Consider the following 17,753-nt stretch of genomic DNA (forward strand, 5'->3'; position numbering starts at 1 on the left):
CGGAAGGGAAGGGAGGCCAGAAAAGGGCAAGGCAGGGCAGGGCAGGGCAAAGCAGGGGGGCGCGTGCGCGGGGGAGGGCGCGCGCGGCTGCTGCAGCTTTGCAAAAAAAAAAAAAAACACACAAACACACACACCCGGCGTGCACGCGCTTCCCCCTGCCTTTCGGAGGCGCGCGCTGGACGGGGACGGGGGAAGGGGGCTCCGTCCAGGGGCCCACCTGCATCTACCTGAATTTGGAGGGTGTGTGTGGGGGGGTCTGCCTGCCCAGGAAGGCGCGCGCCCACCACTAAGCTCTGCAAAATGTCCCCCGCAGGGGTGGTCCACCTGTGGTCCTCCAGATGTCCATGGACTACAATTCCCATGAGCCCCTGCCCGCAAACGCGGGCAGGGGCTCATGGGAATTGTAGTCCATGGACATCTGGAGGACCACAGGTGGACTACCCCTGCGAGGTGCGTCTAAGCTCCCCAGCTGACCCCAGAATCAGACTCTGGGCGCAGAATTAATAAACGTTCTGCTGTTTTGGACCTACCTGGCCAGCCCCCTGCGTTTACCTGAGGGACCATGCCTGGCCTGGAAGGCTAAGCTCAGCTGGTCTTCAATGGTATCTGGACATGGGCCTGGTTCTGCCCCTGAATATCCCCCAAGAGGTGGGCCTGAGTCCCAGAATCAAGTCTCTGGCAGGCTGCAAGGGGGCCCTCGGCTCCAAATCAATAAAAGTTAACAAGACTTTGTCCTGCTGCTTCTGACCAACCTGGCCAGCCCCCTGGAAGTTCGTCCCTGGAATCAAACCTGGCTGGCCTTCAAAGGTGGCCCTTGCCTCAGGTGTGCTTCTGCTGCTGCAGATCAACAGGGCCAGCCATCCTGAGTTTATTAGTAGTAGTAGTATTAATATGACTGTGGGGGAAAGTGCCATCAACTGTCGGCGGATTGACAGCGACCTTACAAAGCTTTCAAGTCAAGAGACATTTAGAAGAAGAAGAAGGGTTGGTTCTTACACGCCACTTTTCTCTACCCGAAGGAGGCTCAAAGCGGCTTCCAGTCGCCTTCCCTTCCCTTCCCCACAGCAGACACCCTGTGAGGGAGGGGAGGCTGAGAGAGCCCTGAGATTACTGAAGAAGAAGAAGAGTTGGTACTTATATGCCACTTTTCTCTACCCGAAGGAGTCTCAAAACAGCTTACAGTTGTCTTCCCTTCCTCTCCCCACAACAGACACCCAGTGAGGGAGGGGAGGCTGAGAGAGCCCTGAGATTACTGAAGAAGAAGAAGAGTTGGTTCTTATATGCCACTTTTCTCTACCCGAAGGAGTCTCAAAACAGCTTACAGTTGTCTTCCCTTCCTCTCCCCACAACAGACACCCTGTGAGGGAGGGGAGGCTGAGAGAGCCCTGATACTACTGAAGAAGAAGAAGAGTTGGTTCTTATATGCCACTTTTCTCTACCTGAAGAAGGTTCAAAGTGGATTCCAGTCGCCTTCCGTTTTCTCTCCCCACAACAGACACCCTGTGAGGGAGGGGAGGCTGAGAGAGCCCTGATACTACTGAAGAAGAAGAAGAGTTGGTTCTTATATGCCACTTTTCTCTACCTGAAGAAGGTTCAAAGTGGATTCCAGTCGCCTTCCGTTTTCTCTCCCCACAACAGACACCCTGTGAGGGAGGGGAGGCTGAGAGAGCCCTGATACTACTGAAGAAGAAGAAGAGTTGGTTCTTATATGCCACTTTTCTCTACCTGAAGAAGGTTCAAAGTGGATTCCAGTCGCCTTCCGTTTTCTCTCCCCACAACAGACACCCTGTGAGGGAGGGGAGGCTGAGAGAGCCCTGATACTACTGAAGAAGAAGAAGAGTTGGTTCTTATATGCCGCTTTTCTCTACCCAAAGGAGTCTCCAAACAAACAAGGTCACCCAGCTGGTCGCATGTGGGGGAGCGCAGAATCGAACCTGGCATGCCAGATTAGAAGTCTGCACTCCTAACCACTACACCAAACTGGCTCTTGTGGTGTTCTGCCGTTGGCTGCCTCTGCCACCCTACCCTTCTTTAGTGGTCTCCCATCCACGGAGTAACCAGGGCTGACCCTGCTTAATTTCTGAGGTCTGACGATATTGGGCTGGCATCAACCATCCAGGGCTAAGACAATATTATTATAATGAACAGTCGCCTTCAAGATATTTGACTCGGAGTTGGCCTCCTGCAGTTTAAGATCTAGCCGAGTCATTGAGAATTGCAGGTGTCATTTATTTATTTATTTATTTAGATTTCGATGCCGCCAATTTCTTTGCAGCTCTGGGCGGTTTGCACTGAACAGTATATTGCATGGAAGATTATACAGACTATAACATCAAAACAACTTTCAATAAGACATCAAAAGATTACGAAACCACAATTATAATATAAATAACAATTGATAGTAACTTCGGGAGAGTCGTGGGCAGGCGTTTGGGGGGGGGGGAACCAGCAGGTGTTCGAAGTCGGTCGGCCTGAAGCAGAGGATTTTTGCTGTCCCAAGCAGCCATGGTGCCTAGGTATTTCTCGAGATGTCTAGGGCACTGCTCCAAGGGCTCCGATAAAAACTGCCACCGTGACAATTTTCTTCTGATTTGTATTATTACGATGGCCTGCAGAGTTAATGATTGCAAGCGCAGGAATAAGAACCAGACTGTCGACTTCTGATCGGCATTGTTATGCCGACCGTGACCAAAATAAAGATCAGGGACGACCTGTGGCATCCCAAAAGTCCCACCCAAGCGAAAGAGAAAGGCGGAGGGTACGTTAGAGCTCCAGAGCGAGAGCTGAGTTGAGTTTCTGTACCTCTCTGGTTGGCAGGTGTTCCGCCCGGGTGCAGCCGAGGTCAGCTAATCTCCTGAGATCTCCCAGAATGACAGATGAACTCCAGATTGCAGGGATCGGCTCCCCCAGAGGAATTGACTGTTCAAGAACCAGAACCTGTATGGGCTTACAACTTTTGAGTGTGAAATCAAGTTCAGGCTAGGAAACTTGCGGAGAGGTCTCTTCTTTTATTCTATTTGGAACTCGTAAAAAGCTAGGGAGAGAGACTGCGGGCTGAGATTCTGCTTCGGGTTCTTTGTCCGATAAGATCTCGTATCACTAGTTGTTCCACGAAGGGAATCGCTTCCAATAAAAGGTGACCTAGAATTGTACGGTGTGGCCAGATAGACCCTCTTTCTCTGCCTTGTCTCTGCCTTAAGAGAGCCAGCTTGGTGCAGTGGTTAGGAGGGCAGACTTCTAATCTAGGGAACCAGGTTTGATTCCCCCCTCCTCCCCCATGTGCAGCCAGCTGGGTGACCTTGGGCTTGCCACAGCACATATAAAGCTGTTCTGTCCAAGCAGGAATATCAGGGCTCTCTCAGCCTCCCCTCCCTCACAGGGTGTCTGTTGTGGGGAGAGGAAAGGGAAGGCGACTGGAAGCCGCTTTGAGACTCCTTCGGGTAGAGAAAAGCGGCATCTAAGAACCAACTCTTATTCTTCAGTAATATCAGGGCTCTCTCAGCCTCACCCACCTCACAGGTCATCTGTTGTGGGGAGAGGAAAGGGAAGGCGATTGGAAGCCGCTTTGAGACTCCTTTGGGTAGAGAAAAGCGGCATCTAAGAACCAACTCTTCTTCTTCAGTAATATCAGGGCTCTCTCAGCCTCCCCTCCCTCACAGGGTGTCTGTTGTGGGGAGAGGAAAGGGAAGGTGATTGGAAGCAGCTTTGAGACTCCTTCGGGTAGAGAAAAGCGGCATAGGAGAACCAACTCTTCTTCTTAATAAATATAATATTAATAGTAATAATAATTATTAATAAGTGTCACCTAATAATCAGGTCTTTTCTGCATGCGATAGAGTGAAATGCTTGTATAATGTAGTAATTATATTCTGGCTGCTCCGCATGTCCAGCGTTCAGTCAGCAAACTGCTACTTACATCCTCCATTTTAAAGCACAAGCTGGGGAATCGCATAAAGTGGAATCCCCAACCTATTTAGTGCAGGCTACCGGAGAGCAACCAGCAGGGCACCACCATAGGGAAGGTATGAAGGCTCAAACACGCTACAGGTGCCAGCCTCATCCCGTCCTCGCCCCTGCCTCCCTCTCCCTTGTACCCGGGGACGGGAATTTCGTTTCGTCTGACTTCCTGGAGCAACGAATAGGCGGGCAAGCATGCAGGCAATGCCAAAAATAAAAGAATATTTCAAAGTTGTAACACAAAGCATGCCTCTCGAAAGTTTTCTCTCCCCTCCCCCCCCTCCAAAATCAGGAATGAGATTAATTTGTAAAAGTCTCAAAGGACTTGTGATCCCATAAGGGGTGGTGTTCTAAAAGCGCTATGCGTCTATGATTCGATGCCTAGGCATTTCAACGGAGAAGTACGATTTAAAAAAAGGATTAGCGGGCATTGAGGGACCTTTAAAAAAATGGACAAAGGGGATTGGTTGCCTGAATCGATGGACAGGCGGAAGCATGATGTGTATAAGGCATGTTGCTCTCTTCCGTCATATCCAGCAGCAAAAGGCAGCAGACAAAGGCAAGACAGCAAAAAGGTGAGGAGGGGCTGGGAAGTGTGAAAAAAACCCGATTTTGTAATGCTTTTTTTACTGATGTGCGGAAATGCCCTTATAAATTACCTAGTAGCATCTCAGAGTGAGATGCCAGTTCTGGGTTGGGAAAAGCCAGGAAATTTGGGCAATGGAGCCTGAGGAAGGTGGGGGTTGGGCCGAGGAGGGACTTTACTGGAGGATAATGCCGTAGAACAGGGGTGGCCAAACAGTGGCTCTTCAGATGTCCATGGACTACAATGCTAGCCGGGGTTCATGGGAATTGTAGTCCTTGGACATCTGGAGAGCCACATTATGGCCACACCTGCCATGAAGCCCATCCTCCAAAGCAGCTGTGAACCAATCTCGGTCACCTGTAAATCAGTTTCATTCATTCATTCATTCATTCATTCATTCTGGGGTTTATCCTACCATCCCATCTTCGGGAACTCAGTTACGTGAGATCTCCAGCCACCCCCTAGAGCAGGGGTAGTCAAACTGCGGCCCTCCAGATGTCCATGTACTACAATTCCCATGAGCCCCTGCCAGCGAACGCTGGCAGGGGCTCATGGGAAATGTAGTCCATGGACATTTGGAGGGACGCAGTTTGACTACCCCTGCCCTAGAGGCTGGCAACCCGGCCTCACAGACCAGCAAGATTTTCAGGGTGTGACATCTAATGAGTCAAATATATAAATGAGGTGGTTTCTATTTATGCGCCCAAGTCCTGTTTGTCTCTACAGGCCAAGCCTGTGCCAGCTGCCCCTCTGGGATTATAGAGAAGACAACTGCTTCTTAAGGGCTCGGACACACCTGTTTAATTCAACTCCCCAGAAGGTATTTTGTAAATGTTACGTATCCTGTTGCCCTGGGTTTGGGATGCTTCTGGCTTGGTATTCTAGTTTCCTTGCTGGAGCTGTTCTAGATGCATCTCGTTCCCCGTCGGCTTCTAGCCGTAGCTGGTGATCTCCCGACTGCTTCAGGCACGGCATTCAGATGGTAGATATCTCCTGTTGTTCATCACAACATCTCGGACTTGGAGGTATACCGCGTCTGAGCATGGAGGTTCCCTTTTGTCATCATGGCCAATAGAGCTGTCCTCTGTGCATCAGGTTAACCCAGGGTTCCTCAACAGGGACCGCTTCTGCATTAGATCTACCTTGTTTAAGCCTTGCTTTGGATTTCTTTTGGATGCTGCAAGTCAGCTCTGGCCTTCCCACATTTTTTCTTCCCTCCCCTTATATTCCAGGCTGATTCCTTGCTACAAACTAGCCCTGATTACCTGCTATGGTTTCTGCTGTGAGGGGGAGAGAGAGAGAGATCCGCACCTGCCGGTGTCCCCAGGGTCCTAGTGCCCATTCCATTCCTGGTTGCAATGGGCTTTCTTGCTAGTATAATATAATACCTTTCTTGTTTTGACATGGCTGATGGAAGACCGTGCAATCTGGAATAAATGGCCGTCTGCAGGATCAGCAGTCATTGGGGTGGTACCCTGAGCATACACTGGTGCAAGGCTTTATGAGATCCAGGAACATGAATATGGAAAGCACGTGTTGTGTGGGAGTGAATGAGGAGGCAATTTCCATGCTACATGCATCTGCTCACCTCTGACCAAGTCTTTGTGACCTACATTCTCGTCAGTGTGTTTGATGATTGGTGGGAAAGCTAAGGAGGTCAATGCACATTTGAAGATTCTGAGCTAGCGCGATTGAGCTTCTGATAGGATTCTGCCCCGGTTGCTATTCCTGCGGCCTGCCCAATGTATTGCCAGGGCTGTTTTGGGCTTTGAACCCCAATATATGCTAGCAACAGATCAAAGCCGGTCCTCAGCAAATGTGCTTTGGTAGCTGGGTTACCCAGCATGAAACGGGAAAAATCCACTTCTAATGTACATTGAAAAGCGCATTATGAAATGACTGTGGAATGAGCCAGTTTTTGGTCAAAGAATTGCAGCGCTCCCTTGGCTGCCACCGTCTAGAGATGACTCAGCAACTCTGGCATTCCACCATGAGGGGTGCCAACTTCCAGTCGGTAAATGGAGGAATGGGCTGACATCCAGGCGGAAGAGCTCCCTTTTGCAGGCCCTGCGGAACTGTTTTAGTTCCGTCAGGGCCCTGATCTCCTCCGGGAATTCATTCTTACCAGGTGGGGGCCATGACTGAAAAGGCTCTGGCTTTGGGGACCAGTGGGTATTATTCTGTGATGCAGAACTGCATCCTTTCTGGGGCGTGGCAAGGAGAATGGCTACTCAGGTTCACTGCAGTGGCCTAGCTACCGTGAACTGGTGCCATGCGGAAGGGGCCACTTGCTCCCTCATTAGGTTTGCCAAGCTGGCATTTCCATACATGAGTGCCTTTGCTCAGATTGGAAAAATGGAAATCTGGGAAATGTGTTCTTCCCACTTTTCTCCTGTCCAAGGGAGGTTAGCTAGCTGGCCAGCCTTAAAGCAGTATTTCACTAACAATCCAGAGTCATGCCAAGAGAGAGATCTTAACTGAGCATTTAGAAACGACAGCTAAAAGAGAAGGAGGTAGTCAGCCAAAAAGATTAGGATGGGCTGTCGAACGCATCTCAGGAATCCTGCCTGGCTACTGCAACAGCTTAACTTCAGAGGCAAAGCAGAGATCATTGTGATACGGAGGCAGCTACTACTAAAGCAATTTTTTAAAATCTGCATCTGCCAATCAAGGTAATATATTAAAAAAAACAACAACTGCCATGGCCAATCAGATATCCAATGGCCAATCCGAAGCCTGGTTGGGCAAAACAACCATCTGGTGCCACCCACTTGGATATCCGGGAACATGTTGGTGGGTAGAGGAGAGCGACGAAGATGATCTGGGGCCAAGGGACCAAGCCCTATGAAGATAGGTTGAGGGACTTGGGAAGGCTCAGCCTGGAGAAAAGGAGGTTGAGAGGGGACATGATAGCCCTCTTTAAGTATTTAAAAGGTTGTCACTTGGAGGAGGGCAGGATGCTGTTTCTGCTGGCTGCAGAGGAAAGGACACGCAGTAATGGGTTTAAACTTCAAGTACAACGATATAGGCTAGATATCAGGAAAAAGTTTTTCACAGTCAGAGTAGTTCAGCAGTGGAATAGGCTGCCTAAGGAGGTGGTGAGCTCCCCCTCACTGGCAGTCTTCAAGCAAAGGTTGGATACACACTTTTCTTGGATGCTTTAGGATGCTTAGGGCTGATCCTGCGTTGAGCAGGGGGTTGGACTAGATGGCCTGTGTGGCCCCTTCCAACTCTATGATTCTATGATTCTATGGTACTGTGGGTCGCAGTGATACACAGCTGGCATTTCTGGTGTTAAATGGGCCGCTGCTATCGGCCTGACTCTTGCACCTTTTAACCATTAACACTGGAAAGTAAGACGCAACCGGTTGAGATCTATGCCCGGAATACCAAAGACTGCAGTAGTTGTAATTAAGCAACCAACTGCAGACTCCATGCATGGAAACAATAAAGTTAAAAGAACTATGGAGATGTAATTGTCTACAGGTGGGATTGCATGGTTCCTTTTGCTGCCGTTTCCCCTGAATTCGTGACTTTGGGACAGCCGGTATAGGGCAGAGGCAAAAGAGTTCGCAGTCTGTCTCAGGTCCTCTTTGGCGGGAAGAGTATTGGGGGCGGAGTGTTTTTAAACATTTCAGAATAGCACCAACAAGGCACTGGTCAGACCACACCTGGAGTACTGTGTGCAGTTCTGGAGGCCTCACTTCAAGGACGTAGATAAAATTGAAAGGGTACAGAGGAGAGCGACGAGGATGATCTGGGGCCAAGGGACCAAGCCCTATGAAGATAGGTTGAGGGACTTGGGAATGTTCAGCCTGGAGAAAAGGAGGTTGAGAGGGGACATGATAGCCCTCTTTAAGTATTTGAAAGGTTGTCACTTGGAGGAGGGCAGGATGCTGTTCCCGTTGGCTGCAGAGGAGAGGACACGCAGTAATGGGTTTAAACTTCAAGTACAACGATATAGGCTAGATATCAGGAAAACAATTTTCACAGTCAGAGTAGTTCAGCAGTGGAATAGGCTGCCTAAGGAGGTGGTGAGCTCCCCCTTACTGGAAGTCTTCAAGCAAAGGTTGGATACACACTTTTCTTGGATGCTTTAGGATGCTTAGGGCTGATCCAGCGTTGAGCAGGGGGTTGGACTAGATGGCCTGTGTGGCCCCTTCCAACTCTATGATTCTATGATTCTATAGGCCACATTGGAATAGCTATCCGTAATATTTATGTAAAGTGCATAATCATTAGTGCAGGATGGGAAACTGGATTATTTTGCGTATATTTTACAGACTGAATGAGGGACTCAAAACTAGTTTGGAAATCAAGAAGGGAAATTTGACTTAGAAAAGTTTTTCTTCTTCTTCTTTTTGGTGTTTATGTGCAACTGAACCTGGCTGCAGGCTGAAAGAACACAGTTAAAAAGATGGACGGAGGCTTACACGAATAAAACCAGAGTCCAGGAGCACCTTTAAGACCAACAAAGATTTATTGAAGGTGTGAGCTTTCGAGTGCAAGCTCAATATTTCATTGTGCTACTTAAGACCAACACGGCTATTCATTTGAATCGAGGTTTACACGGTTTGTGATTGCATCATCTGTAAACGTTGCTGATCAGGGTTTGGATCCCCTTTTCAAAACTGTTTTTTATGAAAAGTAACAATAATTTTAAACCATTAAAAATGGTAATACTCTAGGCAGTGCTCAATTGCATGCGAATGCTCTGGTGCCTGATGGAGCGCAGGTGGCTCAAAAACCGACATGAGGCTCTCAGAAACAGACAAAACAAAAACACAAAAGCAGCGACCATAGAGATGGAAAAAAAGAGTCACACTTCCTGTTTACTTGGCTCCACGCTATTTGCGGACCAGGAGACACTCTACCTCCAAACCTCTATGATTTCTTGATTTCTCACATTAGGATGGTAGCCTCCAGGTGGCTCCTCCAAAATTCCAGCTCCAGACTGCAGAGATCAGTTCCCCCATAGAAAAAGGCTGCCTTAAACCATCAAGCCCCACTGAGGGTCAGGGATGCCAGCCTCCAGGTGGGGCCTGGGGATCCCCTGGAATTCCAGCTCCTCCCCAGACTGCAGAGATCAGTTCCCCTGGAGGAAAGGGCTGCGTGGGAGGGGGGACTCTGGGGCCTTGGACCCCACTGAGGGTCAGGGATGCCAGCCTCCAGGTGGGGCCTGGGGATGCCCTGGAATTCCAGCTCCTCTCCAGACTGCAGAGATCAGTTCCCCTGGAGGAAAGGGCTGCTTGGGAGGGGGGACTCTGGGGCCTTGGACCCCACTGAGGGTCAGGGATGCCAGCCTCCAGGTGGGGCCTGGGGATCCCCTGGAATTCCAGCTCCTCTCCAGACTGCAGAGATCAGTTCCCCTGGAGGAAAGGGCTGCGTGGGAGGGGGGACTCTGTGGCCTTGGACCCCACTGAGGGTCAGGGATGCCAGCCTCCAGGTGGGGCCTGGGGATCCCCGGGAATTCCAGCTCCTCTCCAGACTGCAGAGATCAGTTCCCCTGGAGGAAAGGGCTGCGTGGGAGGGGGACTCTGTGGCCTTGGACCCCACTGAGGGTCAGGGATGCCAGCCTCCAGGTGGGGCCTGGGGATCCCCGGGAATTCCAGCTCCTCTCCAGACTGCAGAGATCAGTTCCCCTGGAGGAAAGGGCTGCGTGGGAGGGGGACTCTGTGGCCTTGGACCCCACTGAGGGTCAGGGATGGCAGCCTCCAGGTGGGGCCTGGGGATCCCCTGGAATTCCAGCTCCTCTCCAGACTGCAGAGATCAGTTCCCCTGGAAGAAAGGGCTGCTTGGGAGGGGGGACTCTGTGGCCTTGGGCCCCACTGAGGGTCAGGGATGCCAGCCTCCAGGTGGGGCCTGGGGATCCCTGGAATTCCAGCTCCTCTCCAGACTGCAGAGATCAGTTCCCCTGGAGGAAAGGGCTGCTTGGGAGGGGGGACTCTGTGGCCTTGGACCCCACTGAGGGTCAGGGATGCCAGCCTCCAGGTGGGTCCTGGGGATCCCCTGGAATTCCAGCTCCTCTCCAGACTGCAGAGCTCAGTTCCCCTGGAGGAAAGGGCTGCTTGGGAGGGGGACTCTGTGGCCTTGGACCCCACTGAGGGTCAGGGATGCCAGCCTCCAGGTGGGGCCTGGGGATCCCCTGGAATTCCAGCTCCTCTCCAGACTGCAGAGCTCAGTTCCCCTGGAGGAAAGGGCTGCTTGGGAGGGGGGACTCTGTGGCCTTGGACCCCACTGAGGGTCAGGGATGCCAGCCTCCAGGTGGGTCCTGGGGATCCCCTGGAATTCCAGCTCCTCTCCAGACGGCAGAGATCAGTTCCCCTAGAGAAAAGGGCTGCTTGGGAGGGGGGACTCTGTGGCCTTGGACCCCACTGAGGGTCAGGGATGCCAGCCTCCAGGTGGGGCCTGGGGATCCCCTGGAATTCCAGCTCCTCCCCAGACTGCAGAGATCAGTTCCCCTGGAGGAAAGGGCTGCTTGGGAGGGGGACTCTGTGGCCTTGGACCCCACTGAAGGTCAGGGATGCCAGCCTCCAGGTGGGGCCTGGGGATCCCCTGGAATTCCAGCTCCTCCCCAGACTGCAGAGATCAGTTCCCCTGGAGGAAAGGGCTGCTTGGGAGGGGGACTCTGTGGCCTTGGACCCCACTGAAGGTCAGGGATGCCAGCCTCCAGGTGGGGCCTGGGGATCCCCTGGAATTCCAGCTCCTCCCCAGACTGCAGAGATCAGTTCCCCTGGAGGAAAGGGCTGCTTGGGAGGGGGGACTCTGGGGCATTATCCACCCACCAGGGTCCCTGTTCTCCCCAGTCTCCATCCCCAAATCTCCTGGGCTTTCCCACTCTGGATCTGAACAACCCTCCCCCCCTTCACTTCTGGCCAGCTGCAGATCGAGAATTACCTTGAGGTTTTGGGGATGGCGCCTGAAAGAGGCGGCGTTTGAGGGCGGGAGGGCTTCCCCGGGGTCTAGTCCTCTAGCGAGCAGCGGGGGCCAAACGGTGGCTCCCCAGAGGCGCGTGGACTACAATGACCATGAGCCCCTGCCTTTGGCAGGGGCTCATGGTCATTGTAGTCCCCGGGCGTCTGGGGCGGCTCGTGCAGCGGCGCAGGTGGGGCGGGTTGCCTCCCTGCCGAGCAGCTGACGAGGCGCAGCTGGTGCAATGACGGCGCCACTTCCGCCCGGGCCGCGCTCAGGATTGGGCGCAGCCTTCTCTCCGCTCCCCTGCAGGCTCCTCGGGGCGGAGCTTGCCGGACGCCGCCTATTTCCGCTGGGGGACGCGGTGGCCGGAGGTGGTGTGGTCGGGCCGGGCGGCTGGTAAGCGGGGGCGGCGACGGCGGGGCCCCGGGTTGCTTCTCCCGGCCCGCGTCTCGTCTGGAGCCGCGTCCACGTGTAGGCGGAGGCCCGGGCTGGGCTGGGCTATGGCGCAGCGAGGGGGTGGGAACCTTCCCGTGGCGCCATGTTTCCCCCCGAGGCCTGCAAACACGTGTCTGCTGCGTTCTCACGTGCCGCCGCCCGGGTCGGGGTGAGCCGGAGGACGGTGGGGGTGCAGCGCCCTCGAGTCCGCCCTCCAAAGCGGCCCCTTCCTCGCGTCGTCTGGAGAGCGCGCAGTCAGCAGTTCCTTTGCACGTGTGAACGGATGCGGGTTTGGGGCCATTGCGTGCCGGAACCTCCAGCCGCGGCGTGCATTCAAAATGGATTCGGAGTGCTCCGAAGAACGTGCTCGCGATGCGCTTTGCGCCGGGCTTTACGGCGTGCAGCGGCCAAACCCCCTTGCGTTGGAAGCGTGTTATTCAGCGTGCGTAAAAGTGCCGATTAAGTCTCGTTCCGGGGGAGATCCCGCCCACACCGGGAGGTTGGGAACCGTCCTCATAGGGTTTCCGTCATGCCCCATGCGTTCCTGCATCTCTCCCTGCTGTAGGTCAGCCCCAGACGCCTAGATGGAGAAAGAGCCGTGTCGGAAAGAGCCGGTGGCTTTGGGAGATGGCCCTAAAAAGTCATCATGCTCTCTATTGATCAATGTTAAAAGCTGAAACTTCCCATAGAAACTAGTTCAGCAGGCCCCTGTGTAGGATTTTTAAAAGGGAACAGCTACAATACATTCCAGAACTTTTGGGGAAAGTTTTTAATCAGTTCTTTCTCACTCTTTCTTCATTTAAAAAGTCTTTTTCTATTACTTTTCCATCTTGTATCACGGTTAAGAAGTTTTCTTTGATTCAGGGAGTGCCTTTTGAATGGTTACTTTCATTTAATTTTGGTGGGGAGAGTTTTAACTCTCCCCCCCCCCCCAAACACGGCCTTGTAGTTCAGTGTTACCTGATGTGGGTTTGTGATTTTCTGTGCTAGAGAGATGGAAGGGTTGGGTGGAATCCCTTCGCAGGGGCGGGTCATGAAGAGAGTAATTTTAGGAACAGGCGGCGCTTCAAACAGCTCGGGAACCACTCCCCGAGATATAGCCAGAATAACTAAGAGTTATAATGGGAAATGCTGCGACAGGATATGAATGCAATGTTTATCACATGTGGTGGACTAGTCAGAAGGCAAAGAAATATGAGATGCGGAAGAGATTGAAAATTAGATTTGTGCTAGAACCAATAATACTTATTAAGTATGGTACCAAATAATATTAAAACTTATTACAAGCTTGCTAAGGATATGCTAACAGCTTCATTTGTGAAAAATGGCCCGTGGCCTGTTAAAATATGCAACAACAACACTTACACATTTGATACCCAGTAGATCAAGACCAAAGTTCAGAAGAAAATGGAATCCAATCTTGATAAGTAAAAATGAGATGGAAAGAAATAACTGATCCTTAGATTGTGTATGTAAATGCATGTAATATGTGGAAAGTGATATTATGTTTGCCAGCATAAGATGGGTATCTTAACTGCATTGTGAAATGACAGCTTCACACTTTTCACAATAGTAGCTCTGTTGCAAATAGTGCATGCTTCAAACAACTATAAAAACATGGAAACCAGCTGATGAGGCGGTGTTCTGTGCAGACACAATGGGGTCTATGGTTTCCAGAGGGGTGGCCTTATGTCGGATTGAGCTTCGGTGTATTAGACCTGTTGTGGTCGGCTCCTGGGTGTTCCACAGCTCTTCTAGTAGCCATGCTGGTTCTACATGTGGGCTGTTGTCACTAAACAAGTTTTCCAGTCATGCAGAGCTATTTTTATTTCTGGGGCAAGGTGGAGACTAAAAATAGCATTTGTGGCAGTGGCCGTGCTGTGGCCCTCCAGATGTCCATGGACTACAATTCCCATGAGCCCCTGCCAGCGTTTGCTGGCAGGGGCTCATGGGGATTGTAGTCCATGGACATCTGGAGCGGCACAGCTTGGCCACCCCTGCTTGTGTTCCACGGAGGGTGGATTGTCCCCTTTCCTTTGCGCTGTGCCCTGGGGCGCATTGAACATAACCTTTCCGTGAGCGTGGTCGAACAAGCCTCCCTGAGGTTCTCTCCCCAGCCCCTCCCCAGCGGTGCTCCTTATGGAAGAGCGTGGGAGGCAGAAAACAAAACCATGCTCTGGATTGCTGCAACATGCTACGCGCAACCTTTGCTCTGGAATGAGAAGGCCGGGGGGACGTTGGCAACACTTCGGTTACTTGGGTAATTCACACCCGTGCCTGCTGTGTGGTCTCCTATGTGTCTCCATAGTCCTGGTGGTTTTGTGACTGTGTAAGTGTACTCCCCACCTTCGTTAAACCACAACTCTTCTGAGGTGTCTCAACCGAGCTGGGAAAGGCTAATGGATCCGTGGGGAGCTGAGGGACGTGGGACTGCTGAACTTTCTGTCAATGTGCTGGCGGGAGGGACGGGATGAGAAAGATGGTTGGTATTCCCTGCTTTTCGCTACCCAGAGGAGTCCCAAAGTCGCTTATAATTACCTTACCATCCTCTCCCCACAACACACACTGTGAGGGAGGGGAGGCTGAGAGAGCTCTGATGGAACTGCTTTGTGAGAACAGGACTGTGACTAGCCCAAGGAATTCCAGCTTCTCTACAGACTGCAGGGAGCCCTGGAGAAAAGGGCTGCTTGCCGGGGGGGGGGGGGGACTCTGGGGCCTTGGACCCCACTGAGGGTGAGGGATGCCAGCCTCCAGGTGGGGCCTGGGGATCCCCTGGAATTCCAGCTCCTGTCCAGACTGCAGGGATCAGTTCCCCTGGAGGAAAGGGCTGCTTGGGAGGAGGGACTCTGTGGCCTTGGACCCACTGAGGGTCAGGGATGCCAGCCTCCAGGTGGGGCCTGGGGATCCCCTGGAATTCCAGCTCCTCTCCAGACTGCAGGGATCAGTTCCCCTGGAGGAAAGGGCTGCTTGGGAGGGGGGACTCTGTGGCCTTGGACCCACTGAGGGTCAGGGATGCCAGCCTCCAGGTGGGGCCTGGGGATCCCCTGGAATTCCAGCTCCTCTCCAGACTGCAGGGATCAGTTCCCCTGGAGGAAAGGGCTGCTTGGGAGGGGGGCACTCTGGGGCCTTGCACACAGCTGGAATATCTGACTCCCTTTGGTTGCAACAGCGTTCCTCCGGCTATTTTCTGCTGGTGGGGCAAGAAGAAATTCCAAATTGGGGGATATGGGAAGACCAATGGAAAGGGACATGTTTTGTGATTGCTTGGCCCCTGACCTTGCGTTCTTTCATAGCTCCCTGACAATTGACTCTTGCACAATCTGGAAGCCAGTGAAATTCTCTTAGTAGTTTGTGTGTTTGTGTTCACGTGCATCCTTGCGTGCGAGGGTGGGTTCCTCTTTTGCCAGTCCCGCAACATCCTGAGATAAAGTAGTTCCATATCACTTGCAGCTCCTGGAGTTCTCTTGGCTTGATGGTTTAATGCAGCCGTTCTCAACTTTTTTTTACTCTTGAGAATCCCCTGAAACATTCTTCAGGCCTCGAGATTGAAGCAGGGGTGCTAGCAAGGTCCTACAGATCTCAGGTAATTTCTCCTTCCGGTCTCAGGTGGTCTTAATCCATCTTGCCTAGAGTTAAAACTGTTCCAGCCTTGAAATGGGTAGTGACTGAGAGAGAGGCACTTCGAAGTCATAGAATCATAGAGTTGGAAGGGGCCATGCAGGCCATCTAGTCCAACCCCCTGCTCTACACAGGATCAGCCCTAAGCATCCTAAAGCATCCAAGAAAAGTGAGTATCCAACCTTTGCTTGAAGACTGCCAGTGAGGGGGAGCTCACCACCTCCTTAGGCAGCCTATTCCACTGCTGAACTACTCTGACTGTGAAAATGTTTTTCCTGATATCTAGCCTATATCGTTGTACTTGAAGTTTAAACCCATTACTGCGTGTCCTCTCCTCTGCAGCCAACGGAAACAGCATCCTGCCCTCCTCCAAGTGACAACCTTTCAAATACTTAAAGTGGGCTATCATGTCCCCTCTCAACCTCCTTTTCTCCAGGCTGAACATTCCCAAGTCCCTCAACCTATCTTCATAGGGATTGGTCCCTTGGCCCCAGATCATCCTCGTCGCTCTCCTCTGTACCCTTTCAATTTTATCTACGTCCTTCTTGAAGTGAGGCCTCCAGAACTGCACACAGTACTCCAGGTGTGGTCTGACCAGTGCCGTATACAATGGGACTATGACATCTTGGGATTTTGATGTGATGCCCCTGTTGATACAGCCCAAAATGGCATTTTCCTTTTTTACCAATGCATCACACTGCCTGCTCATGTTTAGTTTACAATCCACAAGTATCCCACAGTGTTACCTAGAAGCATATCCCCCATCCAGTAGGCATGCTTTTCATTTTTCTGACCCAAATGCAGAACTTCACACTTATCTTTTTTAAATTGCTTCTTGTTCTCATTTGCCCATTTTTCCATTGTGTTCAGATCTCATTGAACTCTGTCTCTATCTTCCGGAGTATTTGCCAGTCCTCCCAATTTGGTGTCATCTGCAAACTTGATGAGTAGTCCCTCCACCCCCTCATCTAGATCATAAATATATATGTTAAAAAGTACCGGGCTGAGCACCAAGCCCTGAGGTACCCCGCTACTCATCTCCCTCCAGTCTGATGAAACACCATTGACAACAACTCTTTGAGTGCGGTTCTCTAACCAATTCCCTATCCACCTAACTATCTGAAAATCCAGATTGCAGTCTGGGGTAATTTAGCAGAAATTTCCAGATTACTACCAGATGGGAACTGATAACCATCTTCAAGTATTTAAAAGGCTGCCATGTAGAGGATGGAGCTGAGTTGTTCTCTTTTACCCCAGAAGGACGTACCAGAATGGGATGAAATTAATTCAAAAGAAATTCCAACTAAACATCTGGAAGAAGTTCCTGACAGTCAGAGCGGTTCCTCAGTGGAACAGGCTTCCTCGGGAGGTGGTGGGTTCTCCATCTTTAGAGATTTTTAAACAGAGGCTGGATAGGTATCTGACAGAGAGGCTGATTCTGTGAAGGTTCAAGGGGATGGCAGGTGACAGTGGATGAGCGATAGGGTTGGGATTGTCCTATATAGTGCAGGGGGTTGGACTAGATGACCCAGGAGAACCCTTCCAACTCTATGATTCTGTGATTCTATAATTCTAAACTACTAGGAAACCATTTGTTTGGCAGCAGACACTTCCGAATAGATGCTTTGTTGTTATTTGCGAAGTCGTGTCCGACCCATCGCGACCCCATGGACAATGATCCTCCAGGCCTTCCTGTCCTCTACCATTCCACGGAGTCCATTTAAGTTTGCAATTGATGCTACAACTTTGCATTGCAAATTCTTTAATCAGATGTGTTTTCTCCCCTTCCAGCCAAGATAAATTGCATCTGCCTGTGAAGCACCCACCCTTTCCTGGACCGGAGTTTGTTCAAGGACGTCCGCCATGAGTCTCCAGTGGGCTGCGGTGGCCACTTTCCTCTATGCCGAGGTTATTCTGGTGTTTCTCCTGTGCATTCCGTTCATCTCCGCAACCAGGTGAGATGATTGCGTAGCTGGCGGGTCAGCTCGATAGTGTCTCCTCTTGTGGAAGTCCCAGATTGCCTCTCCCAATATGTTAATCAACCAATTTGTTGGTTATCCCTGGGCCCAAAGAGGTTTGCCTCGTCTTGGCCAGAGCCAGGGCCTTTTCAGGCCTGGCTCCAACCTGGTGGGATGAGTTGCCAGCCGAGATCTGGGCGCTGACAGAGCTGTAAAACGGTATTCTTTTGCCAGGCCTTTTGTGGGGGGCCAGGGCTGTTCAAAGCTATAAAGGCCTCCCTCCT

At 51.6% G+C, this 17,753-nt stretch overlaps 1 protein-coding gene across 2 annotated transcripts in view; it reads left to right on the forward strand.

Moving 5' to 3' along the window:
- The first annotated feature begins 11,698 nt into the window (after positions 1 to 11,698).
- BCAP31 (B cell receptor associated protein 31) overlaps positions 11,699 to 17,753 on the forward strand; it is a 46,296-nt gene continuing 40,241 nt past the window's right edge. Inside the window, exons 1-2 of one of the 2 annotated variants that reach the window (XM_077329651.1) lie at positions 11,699 to 11,854; positions 17,303 to 17,466. In XM_077329651.1, coding sequence (XP_077185766.1) covers positions 17,375 to 17,466 — 92 coding nt within the window. In that variant the 5' untranslated portion in view covers positions 11,699 to 11,854; positions 17,303 to 17,374. Of the gene's footprint in view, positions 11,855 to 11,910; positions 11,930 to 17,302; positions 17,467 to 17,753 lie in introns of those variants that run through there. The other variant, XM_077329652.1, reaches the window with a different exon arrangement.

Source organism: Paroedura picta, chromosome 3 (genome assembly GCF_049243985.1).
Source record: "Paroedura picta isolate Pp20150507F chromosome 3, Ppicta_v3.0, whole genome shotgun sequence".
NCBI lineage: Eukaryota > Metazoa > Chordata > Lepidosauria > Squamata > Gekkonidae > Paroedura > Paroedura picta.